The sequence below is a fragment of the Glycine max genome, chromosome 11 (genome assembly GCF_000004515.6).
Source record: "Glycine max cultivar Williams 82 chromosome 11, Glycine_max_v4.0, whole genome shotgun sequence".
NCBI lineage: Eukaryota > Viridiplantae > Streptophyta > Magnoliopsida > Fabales > Fabaceae > Glycine > Glycine max.
Genome location: NC_038247.2, coordinates 22,655,433 through 22,675,093, shown reverse-complemented (window position 1 = coordinate 22,675,093; position 19,661 = coordinate 22,655,433). Strand labels below are relative to the sequence as shown.

At 33.6% G+C, this 19,661-nt stretch overlaps 3 protein-coding genes across 5 annotated transcripts; 2 read left to right on the top strand and 1 right to left on the bottom strand.

Moving 5' to 3' along the window:
- Positions 1 to 6,085: 6,085 nt before the first annotated feature.
- On the bottom strand, positions 6,086 to 9,767 carry LOC100802564 (ataxin-7-like protein 3-like). 3 transcript variants are annotated; one of them, NM_001254973.2, is given in 5 exon segments: positions 6,086 to 6,642; positions 7,323 to 7,634; positions 7,998 to 8,100; positions 9,046 to 9,120; positions 9,527 to 9,631. In NM_001254973.2, coding segments are annotated over 3 exon segments (522 nt in total). In that variant the 5' UTR covers positions 8,016 to 8,100; positions 9,046 to 9,120; positions 9,527 to 9,631; the 3' UTR covers positions 6,086 to 6,450.
- A 7,937-nt stretch (positions 9,768 to 17,704) lies between these two features.
- On the top strand, positions 17,705 to 18,009 carry LOC100792157 (mitochondrial import receptor subunit TOM9-2; the record flags this gene model as incomplete). Its single annotated transcript, XM_003539305.5, has 1 exon — positions 17,705 to 18,009. A coding segment is annotated over one exon (303 nt), but the record flags the coding sequence as incomplete, so codon positions are not given.
- Positions 18,010 to 18,529: 520 nt separating this feature from the next.
- On the top strand, positions 18,530 to 19,570 carry LOC106795049 (kinesin-like protein KIN-5B). The gene is made up of 4 exons (XM_014763584.2): positions 18,530 to 18,653; positions 18,748 to 18,904; positions 18,985 to 19,054; positions 19,134 to 19,570. Exons 1-4 carry the CDS (start codon positions 18,559 to 18,561, stop codon positions 19,238 to 19,240), a joined length of 429 nt encoding a protein of 142 aa, XP_014619070.1. The 5' UTR covers positions 18,530 to 18,558; the 3' UTR covers positions 19,241 to 19,570.
- The last annotated feature ends 91 nt before the right edge of the window (positions 19,571 to 19,661 follow it).

Here is a 19,661-nt window from a genome sequence, read left to right as displayed (position 1 = left end):
CATTGCTCAAGTGATTGTACATCATTTACAAAAGAAAAAGAAGGGAAAACCAGGTCACCTCATGTTTAAGATTGATTTTGAAAAGACTTATGATAGTGTTGACTGAAAATTCCTGGAACTTACTTTGAATGATTTTGGCTTCCCCAGTTAAATCATAAGAATTATTATGGCTCTAATTGCTTCTACTACCTTGTCCCTTAAGTGGAATATTGGAGTACCAGAAGGTTTTTGCCTTACTAAAGGTCTGCGACAGGGGATCCCCCTGTCTCCTTATCTATTTTTACTCTACATGGAGAAGCTAGCTACTATGATTCAAGAGATAGTAGCTAATAAAAAGTGGCTCCTTGTCAAGATTGCCAAAGGTGGGCCTGCAATTTCATACCTAATTTTTTCAAATGGCTGGCTTTTGTTTACTGCTGCCAAATCCATCCATGTTAGGCTTGTTTAGAAGATTCTTGATGACTTCTGTAAAGCCTCTGGCCTGAAAGCCAATATTCAGAAGTCCAAATTTTTGGCTTCTAGGAACATTTCCAAGACTAAGAAGAAGAAGTTTATTAGTATTATTGGCTTCAATCAATCGCAAAACCTTGGCAGGTACTTGGGCTTTCCACTCCTGAGTGGGAGAGTCAAGAAGAGTGATTTTCCTTTTATCAGATAGAATGAAGGGTAGAATGGCTGGTTGGAAGATGTCTTTATTGAGTAGGGCGAGGAGAACAACTTTGGCAAAATTGGTGCTTAATGCAATCATGGTGTACCCTATGAAAAATTTGCGGGTTCCTAATGGGGTGTGTGAGGAAATTGGCAAGATTATGAGAACATTTATCTGGCATTCACATCATAATCATTGGGTTAATTGGAGTATAGTGATGTGTCCTCCATCTAGGGTTGGCCTTGATGTTCGAACAATGAGAGAAATCAACGTGGCCTTACTAGGGAAACATGTTTGGTTGTTACAACATGATCCTCATATGTTGTGGGTTCAATTGCTCTCAAATAAATACCTTTAGAGTATGTTTGGATAGAGAATTTTAACTGAGGAAAGTAATTTATCTGAGAATTTGAATTTTTGTAATCTAGAATTCATTGTTTGAATGTTTTTTTTTTGAAGAATTTAAAATTTTGGAATTTTAAAACAGAATTTTAAACAACTAAAAATCTGAAATTTCAATTTCCTTCTAAAAGGTGAGAAATTGAAATTCTCTTCTTACAGTCTTCTTCAAGAAACACCATATGAGATTGTGGTGTCGGATCGAGTGGCCTCAGAATAATTAAGAAGGGGGGATTGAATTAATTATTCCTAAACCTTTACTAATTAAAAAATTACTCTTTTAAGGCTTTTACTAAATTGTTAAGAGAATGAGGAGTATAAGAAAAACTTAACAGAAAGTAAAAGCGGAAATTAAATGCACAGCGGAAAGTAAAAGAGTAGGGAAGAAGGAAACAAAGACACAAGAGTTTTTATATTGGTTTGGCAACAACCCGTGCCTACATCCAACCCCCAAGCGACCTGCGGTCCTTGAGATTTCTTTTAACCTTGTAAAAATCCATTTACAAGCAAAGATCCACAAGGGATGTATCCTCCCTTGTTCTCTTTGAACCTAGTGGATGTACCCTCCACTAGAACTGATCCACAAGAGATGTACCCTCTCTTGTTCTCAGTCAAACCCAAGTAGATGTACCCTCTACTTGTACCACAAAGGATGTACCCTCCAATGTGTTGAGACAAAGATCTCAGGCTGTTAAACCTTTGATACTTTGTGAATGAGGATACAAAAGAATTCTCAGGCGGTTAGTCCTTTGAACACTTTTGTATTAGGGAATGGGAAGAATCAGAAGAATTCTCAGACTGTGTCGTTTTGAATTCTTTGACAAGGGAGAAGGGAGACAGAAAAGAATTCAAGCGGTTAGTCCTTTGTTCTTTTGGAAAAGGGAGAAGAGAGACACAAAAGGAATTCAGGCGGTTAGTCCTTGGCGAATTCTTTTTGGCAAAGGGAGAAGGGAATGAAAAAGATGAATAGCACAGGTTTTCAAGGTTTCGAAAAACCAGAAAACTTTGGAAAGCTTTTGGCAATAGGAAGAAGAAGAAGAAGTTCAAAGAGACTCAGAAATCAATGTGGAAAACTTGCTTGTGTAAAGAATGAATTGGAAAAGATTGATTGTTAGAATGAATGAATTGATTGAAAAATGCAAAACAAAACCTTGCTTTTATAGACTCTTCGTGTCTGGTTAAGAAGACCATTTAGAAGAGTTATAACTTTTAGAAAAACTTAAAACCAATTTGAAAAAGTCAAAAACCTTTTGAAGAGTTTCATCTTTTGATTTATTCAGAAACAGTCACTGGTAATCGATTACCAAATTAGTGTAATCGATTACACAAAGCTTTTGTGTGAAAGGATGTGACTCTTCACATTTGAATTTGAATTTTAACGTTCAAAGGCACTGGTAATCGATTACCAAAACATTGTAATCGATTACAACTTTTTGAAAATAATTGGAACGTTATAAATTCAATTTGAAAAATTTTTCAAAACAATTTTGCTACTGGTAATCGATTACAATAATCTGGTAATCGATTACCAGAGAGTAAAAACTCTTTGGTAAAAGGTTTTGTCAAAAACTCATGTGCTATTCAAAGTTTTGAAAAACTTTTTAATACTTATCTTGATTGAGTCTTCTCTTCATCCTTGAATCTTGAGTCTTGAATCTTGATCTTGATTCTTGAGATCTTGAACCTTGAATCTTGATTCTTGTCTCTAGACTTTCTTCTTGAGTCTTGAATTCTTCTTGATTCTTATCTTGAACTCTTGAATTGTTCTTGATTTACTTGAGTTGTTCTTTGATTGATCTTTGATTCACTTGAGTTGTTCTTTGATTGATCTTTGAGTTTTTTGTCATCACCTTTGTCATCATCTTTTGTTATCATCATTGTTATCATCAAAACACCTTTGAATCATCTTTGATTCACCATGAAGCTTTGCTTCTACATGTGGAACATTGATCGGGTCTGAGCGTAGAGGAACACGTATAACTAGCACACCAATCATATCTTTTCTTTTTTTTCATTCATTTTTTTTCACCCTCATAGTTTTAACTTTTTTTAATCCAAACACAAAATTTTGAAAATAAGAATTTCAATTGAAGTATTTGAAATTCTTAGAATTTAAAATTTCTCAGAATTTTAAATTCTTCCATCCAAACACACTCTAAAGGGAATTTTGTTTTCCATTGTTCTTTAAAACCTGGTGTTTCCTACTCTTGGGCTTCCATTGTGAAGGCATCTAATATTCTTCAACCAGGTTTCAGATTTCGGGTTGGCGAGGGTGCATTCTCACTTTGGTTTGATCGCTTATGCTTGCAAGGTTCATTCTACAAGTTGGTGGACTTTGTTCATATTTCTGACACTTGTGGAAATCAGAGATATCTACAACAATGGGTCGAGGAATTGGAACTTACTTACCACTCCTCTGGCAGCTCCTGTGAAGGACATAATCAATAGTATTTCCTTGATCAAATCTACTTACAAGTGGATTACCTGTGCCTGATTTGCCCGTAACACCCTACTAGATGTTGGTTCATGGGTTTGGTGTCTTTCTCTTCTTGAAAATATTAAACATTTCTAGTGGATTATTTGCCACAATAGTCTAGCTCCCTAGTAATGATTTTCTTTCCCAAATATTTGTTTCCCTTGACTCATCTTGTATCAGGTGTGGTCCTAGCAATGAAACTCCTCTTCACTTATTACGAGACTGCCAAAGCTAGAATGGTGTAGAATTGCCTTCAATTTGTCTTCCCAATTGACGATCACTTGGATGATACTGTTATGTGGATTTGAAAGCACGTCATGAGCCCAACTAGAGTGCTCTTTACTGTGGCTGCTTGGTTTCTTTGGAGATCCCAAAACATGGAAGCTCACCAAGAGCTCACTGGAAACAACACCGACAGGGAGCTTAGTGGGGTCGTAGTTGAAAGAGTCACTGTCGAAGGAGACACTACAGGAGGCTTAGTCGCTGGAGCAGGCGTCGTCGGGGTAGACAGAGTTGTCTTAGGAGCATGTGCGACTCGAGTATATGGAGATGTCACCCACAACGATGCATGTTTGCAATCAAGGAATGAAGCGAGAGAGCATAGAGGATTAGGGACAAAGTTGGCCAATGTTTATAATGACACTCATGATAAAATATTTTCAAATTTTTATTATAGAATGTTTTCTCTGAAAAATTTTCAAAAAAAATTAAAACAAGCACATCTTTAGCTGCATTTTTTTGTTTTTATTGAAAATGAAAATAAAAAACCAACAAAGTAAACGCCACCTAGCAACCTACATGGTCTACCATTTTAGATTGCACACCACACTTTACATTTTTTCTTTTAAATTATAAGATTCTATGGGAGACAATCATATTCTAGCATGATAGAATCATTATGGACAATAAAAAATTTTCTTATAAATATTAAACACAATTACATACTCAGATTCAAATCTAAAATCTCTAATTAAGCTGAAATAACATCGGTTCATCCACATATTTAGTAATTTTATATTTTTATTTTAAGTAATTGCATAAAATTCGGAGTAAAATGCTTGACAAATCCCTATTATCGTACATCATTTGATCAGTACATGTTCTAAATATTATGGTTTAGCATTTAACTTTTAATTTCTTTCCACCAATAGAATAACGTAGTCTATAGTATAATTTATGAGAAAAATTGTTGCCTATTGTCCGAGTATTATATGAAAAATTAATAAACATTAGTTAACATCAGTGAAGTTTTATTTCTTTTAGATAGAAAAAACCTAACAAGAAGTTTTATTTCTTTTAGATAGAAAAAACATAACAAGAATAAATAGCTTACATCAAAATGATTTTAAATACAAGAACAATGAGATAACGGAACGTGGCATTAATTAAGTACAGTTTTCATAATTTGACAAGAATCCGTTGTAGTTTAGATGGTTACTATATTTTGTTCTCACGAAAATTACTTAATAAAATAATGTAAATTTTATTATAATATCTTTTGTGATGTGTAATGTTTGGTTTGTACTAGGAAATGATATATAATAAGATTTTAAAACTTTTTAAATTATTTTATTATTTAACATAAAATTTATTATCATGCTTACTAATATTTAAAATTTATTAATATTGTGATATATTTTAAAAGCATTATTTTAGACTTATTGTTATAAAATTACAATATATTGATTATGCTGATATATTTTTTAACTATATCTTATAAGTGTCATAATTATAAACTAAAAAACAATTCAAAATAAATTAACGAAATACATAAATAAACTAATAATAATTTATCATATGTTATAACTAAAAATATTTCACAATCATACAATGTTATTAAAAATATAAAATCTTCTTAAGATGATTTTTGGTAATATGTAAATTCAAGTTTTCTTAATTATTAAATATTGAAGGAGAGGATGGTAGCATGGTAGGGGGAGTACGGTGTGGGGGAGTGGATCGAGATGACGCCAAATTGGGAGTCACGGGTGAGGTTCACGAAACCGAAGTTGTCAGTGGCACGACCCGTGGTTTGAGGGAGCATGGTGATGACCTTGCCCGAGGGGGGGGGGGGAGGGGGCGAAGGTTGAACCAAGATGTCAGCGAGGGCAAGCAGGAGATGTGATCGTCGTTAGTGAGGTAGGCATTGGGGACAGTGAGAATGGAGAGGGAGGAGCGGTCCGAGAGGGCCACGGTGAGTTGCGTGGCGAAGGCGAGGAAGGAAGTGAACTAGGAGAGCTCCGGTATGGTGGAGAGGAGGGCGGTGAGGTTATTAATGGTTGGAGAAAGAGGTTTAGAGAAGGAGATACTAATGAAAAAAGAAAAAAGATGTGGGATAATGAAAAGTCAGAAAATAAGAATAATATATTTTTACTTTTGTTAGATACTAGACAAAAAGTTGTACAAGAGTTTAGTGAGTTACAAGTTTTTGAATATTTGTCCTGTCTGTCCCCCAGTCATTTTTTAAATCAAACGTGAACAAATATTTTTGTACTATCCAACCCCTTATTTCTTAACAAATCAAACGAACTCTACATATTTTTTCATCTTAACACACACACTTTCCCAAATGTCTGTGTATTATTCATCTCAACCCTGAGCATCTTTTCATCCATGAACAATACTAGTTCATAGTTGCACACAATATACATATGTTAACAGATAGTAAAATTATAATAAAATTACAACGGAACTAGGAGTAAAACATAATAAAATTACAATGGAACTCACTGTAAAAAGCAAAGTTTTTTTTTTTTAAGGTAGACAACAATTCGAGGATGTAGGCAACGATGGTTGTTATGTTTAGGTCCAAAATGTTTGAAATATTATTTTCAAACACAATTAAATTCAGCCACATCTCCCGGCGAAGAAACAAGTTCAAGGTATGACAGAGATCCTGTATTCCAGCCATTACACATGAACTAGTTCATGACTCCAGTGTCCCATTTGAGTGCTCCTCACCTGCAAAAGTGGAGGTTCCATTTGCCAACCGATTCATGCTATTGGTAGAGTAATTTGAATATGGAGAATATGTAGAACCAGGACTAGGACTGCCTCGTGAATACCGGTTCTGCGCGGCTGTGCTGCTTCTTGTCACTTTCAGACGTGCCTTCCTACCCTGAAATGAAGCATGCAAGCATTTCCATAATAGGAAAATGACACATAAGTGAAAAAATATAAAGCTCAATTACATAGGAAAATGACACATAAGTGAAAAAATAAAAAGCTCAATTACATGCATGAATGAAGATTGAGAATATTATTTTCACTGAGTTATCAATAACCACAAGTTCCCCCCCCCCCCCCCCCCCACATTAAGTCGACTACATGGATCAAGCAACACCATAGTATCCTATAGTAAAATGTGTCTATAAATAAATCATTAATCTCTAAATCCTTCTCAATAGTTTCACTTATAGTTTTTCTTGATCTCCCTTTAATGATTGGGCTACCCTTACCCTCTATCTAAAGTTTTTATAGTCTTCTCCACAAATGCCATGTGATAACATGAATAGATATATTTTAAATGAGAAATGTTAGCAATACACTCTCTAACATACTCTCTAGTCTCTACTATTGGCTGAAATTGATTGAAAATCATCCAGGTCTCACTTATTTAATGAGTTTCATTCATGGTTTTGTAGTTTTCAATAAATTGAGAACAATAGTGTATGAGGAGTGTGTTAGAGAATGTGTTGCTAGCATTCATTGGAAATTTATGATAGTGACTAACGTTATGGGCATAATGAGTAAATATTTTATTAAAAAATAAACAATTCTAGAAGGTAAAAAAATAACCTTTCCCATGCACTTCTCCAAATGTGGAGCAAACCTCCCAGCCATGATGGATCGACCACAATTCATGCAATCAAATATTTCATTTGCCACAGGAGGATGGGTTTGTCCAAATATGTCAACCACATACTTGCCATTTGCTTCATTACTGTTACTAGGATCAGCCACCCTAACCCTGGCTTGTGCCGATAGCTTCAATTCTTCATCTTCTTCTTCCAAATTAGAATCAAGCCCCAGCCTTGCTACTCTGTGACACTCTGATGCCACATCAACTATGATGGAATCAAGGAGATCCAAGAAAAAATGAGAAGAAAGCTGCAAAACACCCCAATGGAAGCAAATAACCATATAAATATATTATATATAGTAGGAAAACATATGTATTATTCTGAATGTTTCAATTCACTGAGAGTGAGACTAGCATCTAAACAGTAATGCATATGGAACACATATAGTAGGAAAACATATGGAATAAGTTTTTTTCCTATAAAATCTTCTACAGTAGTACATCCAAACAGGCCCATAACCAATTACTTTAGGCACATGCATGTGAGAGTTATTCCACAATACAAAGAAATACAAATATGATAGAAGGTATACTACTGAGACTAGCATCTAACATTTAGTGTTATTCATTTATTTAAGGTAACAGAATAAGGGTTGAAGAGTGGCATTTACAATTCCCTCCATCCTCATTCTAAAAGAAAGATATGAGAGCAGATAGAAAGGTTGGCAGTTCAAGATAGACTTTCCACTTCATGCATCACTGAACCATCTTTCTCTGAAAAGGAAAAAAATGAAAAGCAAAAAAATAAAAACAACTGAATGATGATACCCATTGATGATAAAAATTGAAATCATGGCATCTCTGCTGGGACATGGATTTTCATATTTCTCTAGACTCTAGACAAACAGTGAAAGTAGAAACTCCACCTAATCAAGGATATCTAGTATCTACAGGTACAAAGTATTGACTTGCAGCAAAAGTGCGTATGAAGGACAAGTGCATAAGTCACAAAAGTATATAAGGGTTGTGTAAGGGACTAAGGCTTAAACAATTCAATTTATTTGATAATTATCATAATATATTCACCATGGTATTATTATCCTTTATAAATGGAGTATTAAAATATACATTTGCAACCACTGAAATTTTATCATGTTATATCCCAAAGAATAATCTGCTCCAACAACTTGCAGGAAAAGCAATGTTCGGCAGTACAATCAAATGAATGAGAAACAATCTAATGAATTCACAATTCTTCTTGCCTTATTAAATTATTGCTCCCTTCATTATTGATCTTAATCTTCTTTTTCACTGTCGATCATAGCCACAAGGGAAAAAGTACCAATTTTAGGCATGTTACGTTTCAACAGCATCTTTTCAGAAGTTAATTTTAAGAGGGGGAGGAGGCAGGGATAAAAAACAGGAAAAGAACAATGATCACAAAGTCGTAGACATATTAATGAAAGACAAATGGAGTTCAACCAATACTCATTTTTTCCAAAAGACAATTCTAGATTAAAACAACTAATGCAATCACAAAACTTATCCCTGGATCAAGTCTTATGAGAATGCAAAATTGAAAGCTGAAATGCACCCAAGCATGGTTTGCAACAAAAGTTTAAATAGACTTTGAAATGTACTAGGAATTAACATCAAAATCTAATATTTAATTATTGCTGCACTCATAAAAGCATGTCTTTGCAGAATTGAAGAGCACACCTGGGAATGTGACGACAAGTTTTCCTCATTAGGAACAGACATGAATGAGTCTTGACCAAGCAAGGCTTTTGGATCCTAATTTACACCAATAACTGGTGAAAGTCAGAAACGTCCACAAAAAGCTTCATGGAAGTATAAATTAAAGACAAGAACAAAAGAACCAAAAAAAAAAGATAATAATAACAAAAGGAAACAATGTTGATATCTACAATATTGGTAAAGCCTATCCTCAAAAACAAAAGAGCTGTTAATTTCAACCCTATTATGAACCAAACCACTGGCTTAAGGATCCTTCCCCTCCAAATATGATTGGTTCATAAAAAGTTGTTTTTCCGTCTTTCATGTTCTTCAGTTTCATAAAGTAACAAAATTTAGGTGATGCAAATTAAAAGAAAAAGAAAAGAAATGCAAATTAATGAAAGAAAACACAAATTAGCGGAATAAAAAATCGAAACCTAAACCGCAGAGATGAGAGACGAACCTGCTCTGAAATCTGAACCACAGCGAGAGAAGACTGAGAGAGAAAGAGAGAGAAAGAGAGAGAGAGATCACAGGGAATCGTCGAGAGGAGAGTGCTAACAGAGATTCTGTGATTCACAGAGCAACCCCTCAAATGCCACTGGGGTACAATTTCGAAAAAGCCTAAACTTTTGGGCTAGAAAAGAAAATTTTAGGGGTCTACTATTGGCACCTCCCATGAGGGTTGTGTTATTTGACCCTGCCTCCAAATAAAAGACCCATATACAACTAAAATTTAGGGTAAATACTCAAATATGAGTTCAAACTATTTTTTTTCCCTGAATGTATAAATGCATATCAGTCCTTGGGTTACTTCAATCCGTTAAGTCTAAACTTTATGCATATGTGTCAACTAAAGATTGAATTATCAAGAGAAAAGAGTGACACATGGGATATGTTGGGTCGACAAGATCAATCTGTCATCAAAATCTAGATGTACTAATTTATCATTTTACAAGCCACAAATCAAATTCAAGTAAACTTCCAAAATTTTAGCACTTTTCCCAACCTTCCATAGCCTCTTTCCCCGCTGTGTGCCACCGTTAGAGGTGATCTCTGGTGGCGGTGCCATTTGTTTTTCTTTGTTTTGCTTCTTCTCCAACAGTCACGACACCTGTACCGCATTAGATCCAATCAACATGGAAAAATGACTCCATCTCCAGAAATATGAATTCAAAAATTAATTTTAACCCTTTCATACTTTTGACGTTTACATCTTTCCTCAATTGAAATGCTTGTGCATGCAATTTGAAAGAAATTCTCGGTAAACAAGACTTAATGTAATACATAATATGCCTCTTGCAATGGTGAATAGTATATGAATAGGAGCGTATTTTTCTGAATCTTCTAAGACAGAGGAAAAGAAGGTGGCTCTTCAGTTTTTTTCTGTTTCAAGTGTACTTGATATTGCAGCAATCAATCAAGATCAGTATTGATGAATTAACGCGATGGAAGAAAGTTTATAATCCAAAAAAAAAAAAAATGATCGTGAAAAGAACTTTGGCCTCAAATTAGTTCTTGGTAATCTCTTTCCCTCTATTAAGTTCAATAGCTCAAGATGTGCAAAAGCAAATAAAATATTACACCGTCTAGAATCACGATAAAGTTACATAGGTCCCTCCCAAAAACACTAGAACATCAATACCCCAATCAGTTTTGTCTCCCCAGCGCCACGTTAACAAAACCTCTCATGATCAATAATGCAATGACGACGGCGCAAGAGAGGATATGACGGTGAGAACGCAAACCTAAACTCGAAAACAAAAGCACCTTTTTGCTTGCGATTAATAATGCAAAGACAACGGTGCAAGATGATGTTATTTTGACGATTAAATGTGGGAATTGCGGAGGTGAAGGCACACTGCCGGAGCTGGAGGTGGCGGTGTCAGTTGTTGAAGGCGAGTCCATGAGCTTCATGGCCACGGGCTGTAAAAAATTATAATTTTAAAAAAGAACAAATTAGCCCATTAATATTTTGATGATAAATTGATCTTATGGAGTCGGTACCTCTCGTATCACTCTTTCCCCATAACAATTCATTCCTCAGTTGTCACGGCAGCATATATTAACCTTAGACTTCTGTAAGTATTTTTACACATTTACGAATAAAAAAATAATTTTTTATCTTTCAGCAATTCATATATAAGTAAATTATACTTTCAAGAATGAATTTAAGTATTTATTCTTAATTTTATAGTAAATAAATACTTCTAAATATATAAATTATTTTATAATTAAAATATGTAATAAATAAATATTTTTACCATAAAAACTATATTTTAGATTTATGATGAATAATTTATAATTAGATTATAAGTGAGGATATTCAGATTACTCAGCTATCTAATAAATCTATATAAAGAGATTATTATAGTTTCCTTAAAAAAAGAGATTATTATATTACTCAATAAGTTTTTTAAGAAATTCACATTTCCTTACCTTTTTTTAAAATAATTGGCATTCTATCCTTTATAGGATTTTTTCAGTTATGAGTTTTTTTTTATGTTTTCTTAATTTTATCCTATGAAATAAAAAAATCATTTGAATTTTACATGTAAAACTGCTAGATATTTTTGTAGAATTCAATAACTGTTAAATAATTGTTTGTTAGAAGTTAAATGTTTAAATAATTGTAAATAATCATCAGAGATACTTGTGTGTTTACCAAAAAAATAATTGTAATAAAAATGTTTTATTTTAATAAGTGATTTTGAGTTTGAGTTCATAATAAATTTATGTAACTTAAATATTATTGTCTTTTATAGAAGATACTTGTGTGTTAGGCAAAAAATAATTGTAAAGAAATAAAAAAAATCTCTTTCTTAGATTTATGAATCCATCTATATAAAAGACTTAGCATGTTTTCAATCCAACTTGCTTTGCAACAATTTTAAGGCTAATTACTACTAGAAAAATTGAAATCAGTGACAAAATTTAGAGAGAGAAACAATCCTTCAAAAATAGTGGTGACCACTGTGACGGAATTAGAAATAATATGTCGGAATCAAATTTGAGTAACTCAATTATAAATTTAGTGATGGAAGTGTTCCCTTTTTAAATAATCCTTCCCAATTTCCACCGTAAATAATTTATTAGGCACGAAACTTTTTCATCTCTAAACATTTCCTCACAAATCCGTCATAAAATGAATTTGAATTTATTAGCGAGGGATTGTGTAACCGAATGATTTCTCCTAAATATTGCCTTACAAGTTGTCATAAATTAAAATAAACTTTTTCATGACGGATTATTATCTGTCAAACATATCCTTGATAATCTCTTAATGTTAACTACTATGATATCAACTTTCTCTAAATATTTTCACCACAAATTTTAACTGAATAATTAGTCAGTAATATATTTATGTTAAGTAATATTTTAGAAAAAAAAAATTATTTACAGTTATGTCTTATTAGATATTCGAAATATTTTCAAATCTTAAAATTATATAGAACTCATTAACTATTATATTAATTGACCATTTCCTTATTAATTTTAGAAATATTAATTAAAATTATAATATTTAATTTCAAATATTTTGATTAAATGTTTATTAAAAATACACAGAATTATATAATTTTAAAAAAAATCTTAAAAAATAAATAAAAGACACTATTAATTAAAGAAATTATTTATATTTTAAGAATAAAAAACTTTAAAAAGATATTAAATTTTTCTCTTTTTCATCATTCGTGTGTCTATTTTTCAATAAGGTTCATGTGTAACACTAATAATTGATTAAGATCTACTAAGACCTATGTGTAATATTGATGATTGACCAAAACATAAGTGTAACACTAGATTGACCAAGACCCAATAAGACTCAAGTGCAACATTAATTATTAATCAATATCCAATAACGTCTAGGTGTAGTATTGATAATTGACCAATGCTTAATTAGGTCCAAGTGCAACATTGATTAGGGTGCTACTATTGACCCCAACTAAATTGCTCTTGGCCCCTACCAGTCAAGAACAATTACCAAACTACCTTTTCCTATGCCACCCTTCCCCACCTCTCTTTTCCTTTTTAATTCTCCTCTCCTTCTTCATTCATTCATTCCCCCTCTTCCGTCTTTTCCTCTCTTCATTCTCTATGCTCACGTTGTCTAGGGATTTTTTTTCGTAGTCAAAATGGAATTGTGATTTCATTGTGCTAAATTGAATAGCGAAAATACGATTCTGTTTTTTTCTCTCGTAATTTTATTAACACAACATAATAAAAATTCCATTGTGTAATGCTTTGTGTAACACAATGGAATCTAAATTTTGTTGTCTTTAACAAGGTATTATACAACAACAGGGTCTTGATTTCGTTGTGTAACCAAAATATGTTACACAATAGAATCGTGATTCTATCGTGTGTTATTTTGGGTAATATAATGGAATCGTGATTCCATTGTGTTGTTTAAAATAACACATAACAAAATCACGATTTCGCTATGTAACATATTTTGGTTGGCTAAATTATGCGGTCAACATTTTTTAAAATAACTATATTTTTTGTATTGATTTTGTAGGTCAATGGATTAAAATAAGTTTATAACTGACAACGTTTCAATGCCAATTGGATGGGGAAATATGGATGATGTAACCCAACATTTTACCAGCCTGACCTTTTATATGGAGTTATCGCAACGTGAATCACGACGGGACGACGAAATAAAATTAGATAAATAGATGAATAAATTGTTTTCCAAAAAATGAAAAGCTTACTTGGGGAGCCACCACCAACGTTTATTTAAGGAAAACATTGGAAAAATAAAAGAAAAAGGATAAGGAATGATCTACTGTTTGAGAAAAAGGATTCGAGAGTCGTTTACGCACGAGGAATGTGTTAGCACCCCGCGCGTCCGTCATGAAGACAACAACCTTTGTTCGAGTGTGCTAAAAATAAAATGACTTTAATTATTTATCTTCCCTTGAAAACATAAATTATATTTTGTTATATTATTATTATTTTATTTTAAAAAGGAAATCAAATTTTTATATTATTTTTTTAAAAGGATTTTATTTTTTTTAGTTTGTGTAACATTGAGGGAAGAAAAAAAAACCTTTAGTTTTGTGGTAAATTTTGTGAACTCAAGCAAGTCGGGAATCCAACATGTCATTCACAGAATTTACTCACACATTATTGAAATACTATCAAGCAAGTCGGAGACCCAGCATGGAGTGCACGGAACGTAAACGAGTACTAAAGAATGCTAATGCGAATTTGCAAAAATAAATAAATAGTTGAAATAGTGCTACAAAATTAGATAAATAGAATGGAAATGGAAAGGGATAAAATAGAAGTGGGGAGTACACTTAGTAATTAAGGATGCGGGATTGAAACGTGGGAAAAATAAGATGAATAACGAGATATTTACAATACAATATTAATTAAACTAAATAACAAGCTATGATAAAAAAATCACATTGAAGATTAAACGATAGATACAATAAAGAAATACAATAAAATAAAGAGTTAATCACTAATATGTATAATTTTTTCCAAAGTCAAAGGGTTGACTTGGACTTAGTCAACACTGATGGAGTACTGACATGGCGAGCCTAGTCACCATCCTAAGTGGCTGGGGTGCACCTATAAAGAATGGATTGTTGAACAAGTGGCCTCAATAACTTAAGAAGGGGGTGAATTAAGTCTTACAAAATTTCTCACTAACAAACTTTTAACCCCCTTTTAAATGATGGACTCAAAATGGAGAAGAAGAAGCTACAATCAATTTAATATTATTCTTTAAACGTGCAAGACAAAATTGATTGCAATAAAATAAATAAGATAAGGGAAGAGAGAATTGCAAACTGGATTTATACTGGTTCGGCCACTTCCAGTGCCTACATTCAATCCTCAAGCAACCCACTTGAGGATCCCTCACCCTTGTGTTCAAGATTCTCCAAGAGACAACCAGTCTCTTGATTACAATTTTCTCAATCAAAGAGACAATCAATCTCTTGATTACAACTGAGTTTCTGAGATGAAAAGAAAGACTTCTCTCCTTTAGAGTAGATGATACAAATTGAAGACCCTAGAGGAATTTCTCTCTTTTAGAGATGATAATACAAATTGAAGTTCCTAGATGAATTCTCAATAGATTTGCAAGTGTTTGCATAATAGTTGTTGAGAGAGAATTTGACAATTAAGTTCTCTTAGAATATCTTTCTCTTGCTTTTTGAAGTCAGACACACATATATATAGGCCCTTCATGCCTTTTCAAATTGCCCTTCGTGCCTTTTCAAAATGGTTTGAAGAGATGTGTCTTTTCAAAATGTTTTTTCTGAAATTATTCACTGATAATCGATTACAGGTTTCTGGTAATGGATTACACAATTATATTTTGAAGGATCATAAATTTTCAAAGTGTTTTCTAAAGTGTCGTTGCTGGTAATCGATTACAAACATCTGGTAATCAATTACATAATTCAAAATTCAAATTCAAAACCCTTTTTAAAAGCTGATTTTCAAAATTGTCTTCTAGTAATCGATTACACTGCTTGATAATCGATTACCAGAGCCTTGGATGTTAGAAACAATGTGTTTTAAGGCAAAAGCTTGATCAACCAATGAGATTGTTTGAGACTTTATCTTTTTCTTGATCTTGTTTCCTTTGACCTTGAATTATTCTTGAAGCAATGTGTAACCTTTAAATGTTTGTTGAAACAACCTTGTATTAATCTTAAAGCAATGCTTAACCTTTGAATGTTTGTTGAAACAACCTTGTTATTTTATTCTAGTTTGGCATCATCAAAACCCTGTATCCATACATTCACATGGACAACCATCAATTTAATTTTGTTTCGGACTTCACAAAAAAAATGGGTTGGGCCCAAAATGAAAAAGGTGCATGTGTTAAGAAAATGAGTGTAAATAGTTGTGTTCATTTTCTTTCAGACATCACAAAAATAGGCTAGGCCCAAAACAAAAAAGTGCATGTATGAAAAAACATGGTGTGAATAACGCTTGCATCATATTACATACTACAAAAATGAGCTAGGCCCAAAATGAAAAAAAAAAAGATGCATGTATTAAAAAGGCGGTGTAAACAACAATTGTTGTTTTTCTTTTTTATATTTTTGTTTTTTTAGGGTTGGGTTGAAACCGGGTCAGGGCGACTTGGCCCAACTCGCATTTAGGCATTAAGGTTGAAACAACCCTAGATGACCTAACTCCCAAAATGGCACCGCAATAGGAGAAGCCACCACGAAAGGTGGTACGCCTCCTCGGTGACACTAGTGCATGGCATCGTGACGCGAGGCCGCCAGGGGGACGGTGGCGGTGGTGGTGGAGCAGAAGTGGCGCACGATGGTGGCGCGCTAGCTTCATCGGAAAACAAAAAGGAGGAAGAAGAAAAAATAGAAAAGAAGAGAAGGGTGACGGAATGCGAAAACACCAAGAAAAGATCGATATAATCATGTATAGATATTACCGACGACCATGGAGCTCACCGGCGAGACGAACAACCAGGCTTTGTAGAAGAAGAAGAAAAACGGAGAAGAGAAAGAGGGAGAAGAAATGTGAGAGAGTGAGGGAATGAAGGGTTACCTGGTGACCCCTCTCTCTTCTCTGATGTCGTGGCCAAATGACTTGATGTAATTGGTCTGTTTGTCTTCCTCGGATCTGCACAACTCTGTCCTTCCTCAGACCTTCCTTTTTTGCTTTTTATGCATTGTCCTCTCTCTTGACCTAATGGGCTCTCTTTGAGAGCCCAATAGGTCACACAATATTTTTTTCTTTTTTTTTCTTTTGATTTTTCCTTCTTTCTCTTTTACGTTTTCTTTCTTCTTTCTTTTTTTTTGCTCTTCTTCTCTTTTCCATTTTCTTTCTTCTTTTTTTTGTTCTTCTTCTCTTTTTTTTTCTTTATTGTTCTTGTTTTTTTTTTATCTTTTTTTTGCAAGTTTTCTTTCTTTCTCTTCTTCTTTTCTTTCTTCTTTCTTTTCTCTTTTTTTTTTCCTTTTCTTTTTTCCTTTTATTTTTTATTTTTTTTCTTTCTTTATTTTTTCTTTTTTCTTTACTTTTTTTTTGTTTTCTCTATTTTTTTTTCTTTTTTGGACCCAGACAGAATTAGGGTCTAACAGTTGCCCCTCTTTACTTATCTTTTATTTAAAGTAAAAGATAAGTAAAGACAAAGACACTAATTTTGTTCAAATGATTCTTCGAAAGATCACAACATCACTACAAGAAAAATGACATATACCTACAGAGGCTTTTGCCTACAGACATGAATTATTGTAGGTAAAAGTAAAAAAAAAAATACTTATACCTACACGTGTTTATCATAGGTAAAATTTTAAAATTTGTATCTACTATTATTTGATGTAGGTAAAACTCAAAATAATTTCTACTTACAAATACAAAGTGTAGGTAAAATCTCATAAAATAAATACATATTAAAATAAATATTTTTGTTTAAATATAAATGTTATCTAACATGCCCCAAATATTTGATTAAACGATTGAAATAGTGCAGCGACATATTTTTTGGCATGAAATCGCACGGTAATAGTAGTAGTATCCACGTTACTATAGGGTATAAGAAGGGCATAAGGAGAAGTGAAGAGTAGTGACTAGTGAGTTCTATAGAATTAGGGTGAGAAGAATAGAACAAAATCGCCAAGAACCCTAATTGATTGATTGATTCATTTTCATTCCAATGGCGTCCCGAAGAGGTGGAGTCTCACTCCCAGACAGACCTAGCAACAACTCAAGCTCCGTCCTCACGAATATCTCATGCTCCTCCATCGTCACCCGCGGCAAGGAAGCCGCCGGCGACGCTGCATTTGTCACCAAGAAGCTCCTCCGCAACACCGGCAAGGTCACGTGGATCATCGACACCACCTTCCTCTTCCTCGTTGTTCCTCTCATTGTCAAGATGGACCGCGAGCAGCAACTCAACGACCTCGAGCTCCAGCAAGCCAGCTTCCTCGGCACCCCTGCCCCTAAATAAAATTTGAGGTTTTCTCTCTGATCTAATGTTCCCTTTTTGGACACTGCTATATGAACTTCTGCTTTTAGGGTTTTCGGTTGCTATAATTTTTTTTACCATTTCTAGATTTTGATTATAAAAACCTTACTGTGAGGAGGAGTTTTGTGTATTCTTACGATTAATATATGTCATCAGTTGAGCCGACTAATAATATATTTGCAGAATGTACATTATTTTATCATGGAAAATGGAAAAACACAGGATATTAAATTGCCCTTTTAATGTAGATGAGATGATACTATCTTTATCGAGATGATGATGTGTTCAAATATGATAACGTTGCAAATTAGAGATAAAGAATTCAATTATTTATTATTTATCTTTTCTAAGGGGGCCACGCATACCAGCAAGGCAGACTTTAATATGAAATGACTGCACAAAGCTACAAATGGATTATACAACTATACATAGAGAAGGACTTAATAGTTGAGAGACATCCAATACAAAGCAAATCAGCAGAAAAAGCATATTCAGAGGCCATTTTTCTTTGCTGTTTAATTTCTTAATCTTTCATGATCACTCCAGATCAAGAGAGAGATGTTAGCTTACTCACCCTGGGACGTGTCATAAATGCGCTTGTGGAACATTCTCCTCATGTGCCTTACAGGTTCATGCTAACATCATGTTGAATCATCATTGTTTATTTAGAATTTGAAAGACATGAGCCTTAAGATTCATGCCAATCGGTTGTGTTGTTTCAGAGATAGTAAGCTTACAAGGATTTTGCGAGACTCCTTGGGAGGGAAAACAAAAACATGTATAATTGCTACTATTTCCCCATCTGCTTATTGTATGGAAGAAACACTTAGTACATTAGACTATGCTAGCCGTGCAAAAAGCATAAAGAATAAGCCTGAGGTCAGTTACCACTGCTATTGTTCCTTACAAGTTACAATTCTTCTAAAAGCAGTTTTAAAGCTTTGTTTGTTTTTTAATAGGCAAACCAAAAGGTTTCGAAGGTTGTTTTGTTGAAGGACTTGTACATGGAAATTGATAGGATGAAAGAAGGTACACTCACCACCACTATTAGTTTTGGAATGTAGAGAAGATTTTGTATCGTATCTTTTGTATAATATGAATATTGCAGATATTCGAGCAGCAAGGGAAAAGAATGGTGTATATATTTCTCATGAAAGATTTGCCAAGGAAGAAGCTGAAAAGAAGGTCATATATTTGTTTTCAATATCTTCATAACGTAACAATAATACAATTAGGAAGTTTGCAAAGGATCACACATTATTAAGTTTGAAAAATGTTAGATGTACACCCCAATTTTGGGTGTAGAAAGTGGAAGGAAGAGAGAAATAGAAAGAAAAAAGAAAATGAAGAGAGTGGGAGAAAGAAAAATGAGATGAAAGAGAGGTTGAGATACTGTGTAGGTGTTGAATATAATTGCTGGAAATGTTTTGGCTGTTTTTTTATTTTTCCCTTTCTTGTATTAACTTGCAAGATTTCAACAGTAAAAAATAGACTCTGAAGATCCCAAGGCTTCGAAGCTCGTTGCCTCAAAGAAGCACAAACTAGACTCCGTTGCTAAAGACAACAAGAACAAGAAGACAACTCCTCTTACCGGCCGAGAACGTCGTCTTCATTTCGAGGTTTCTCTCCTTAATAA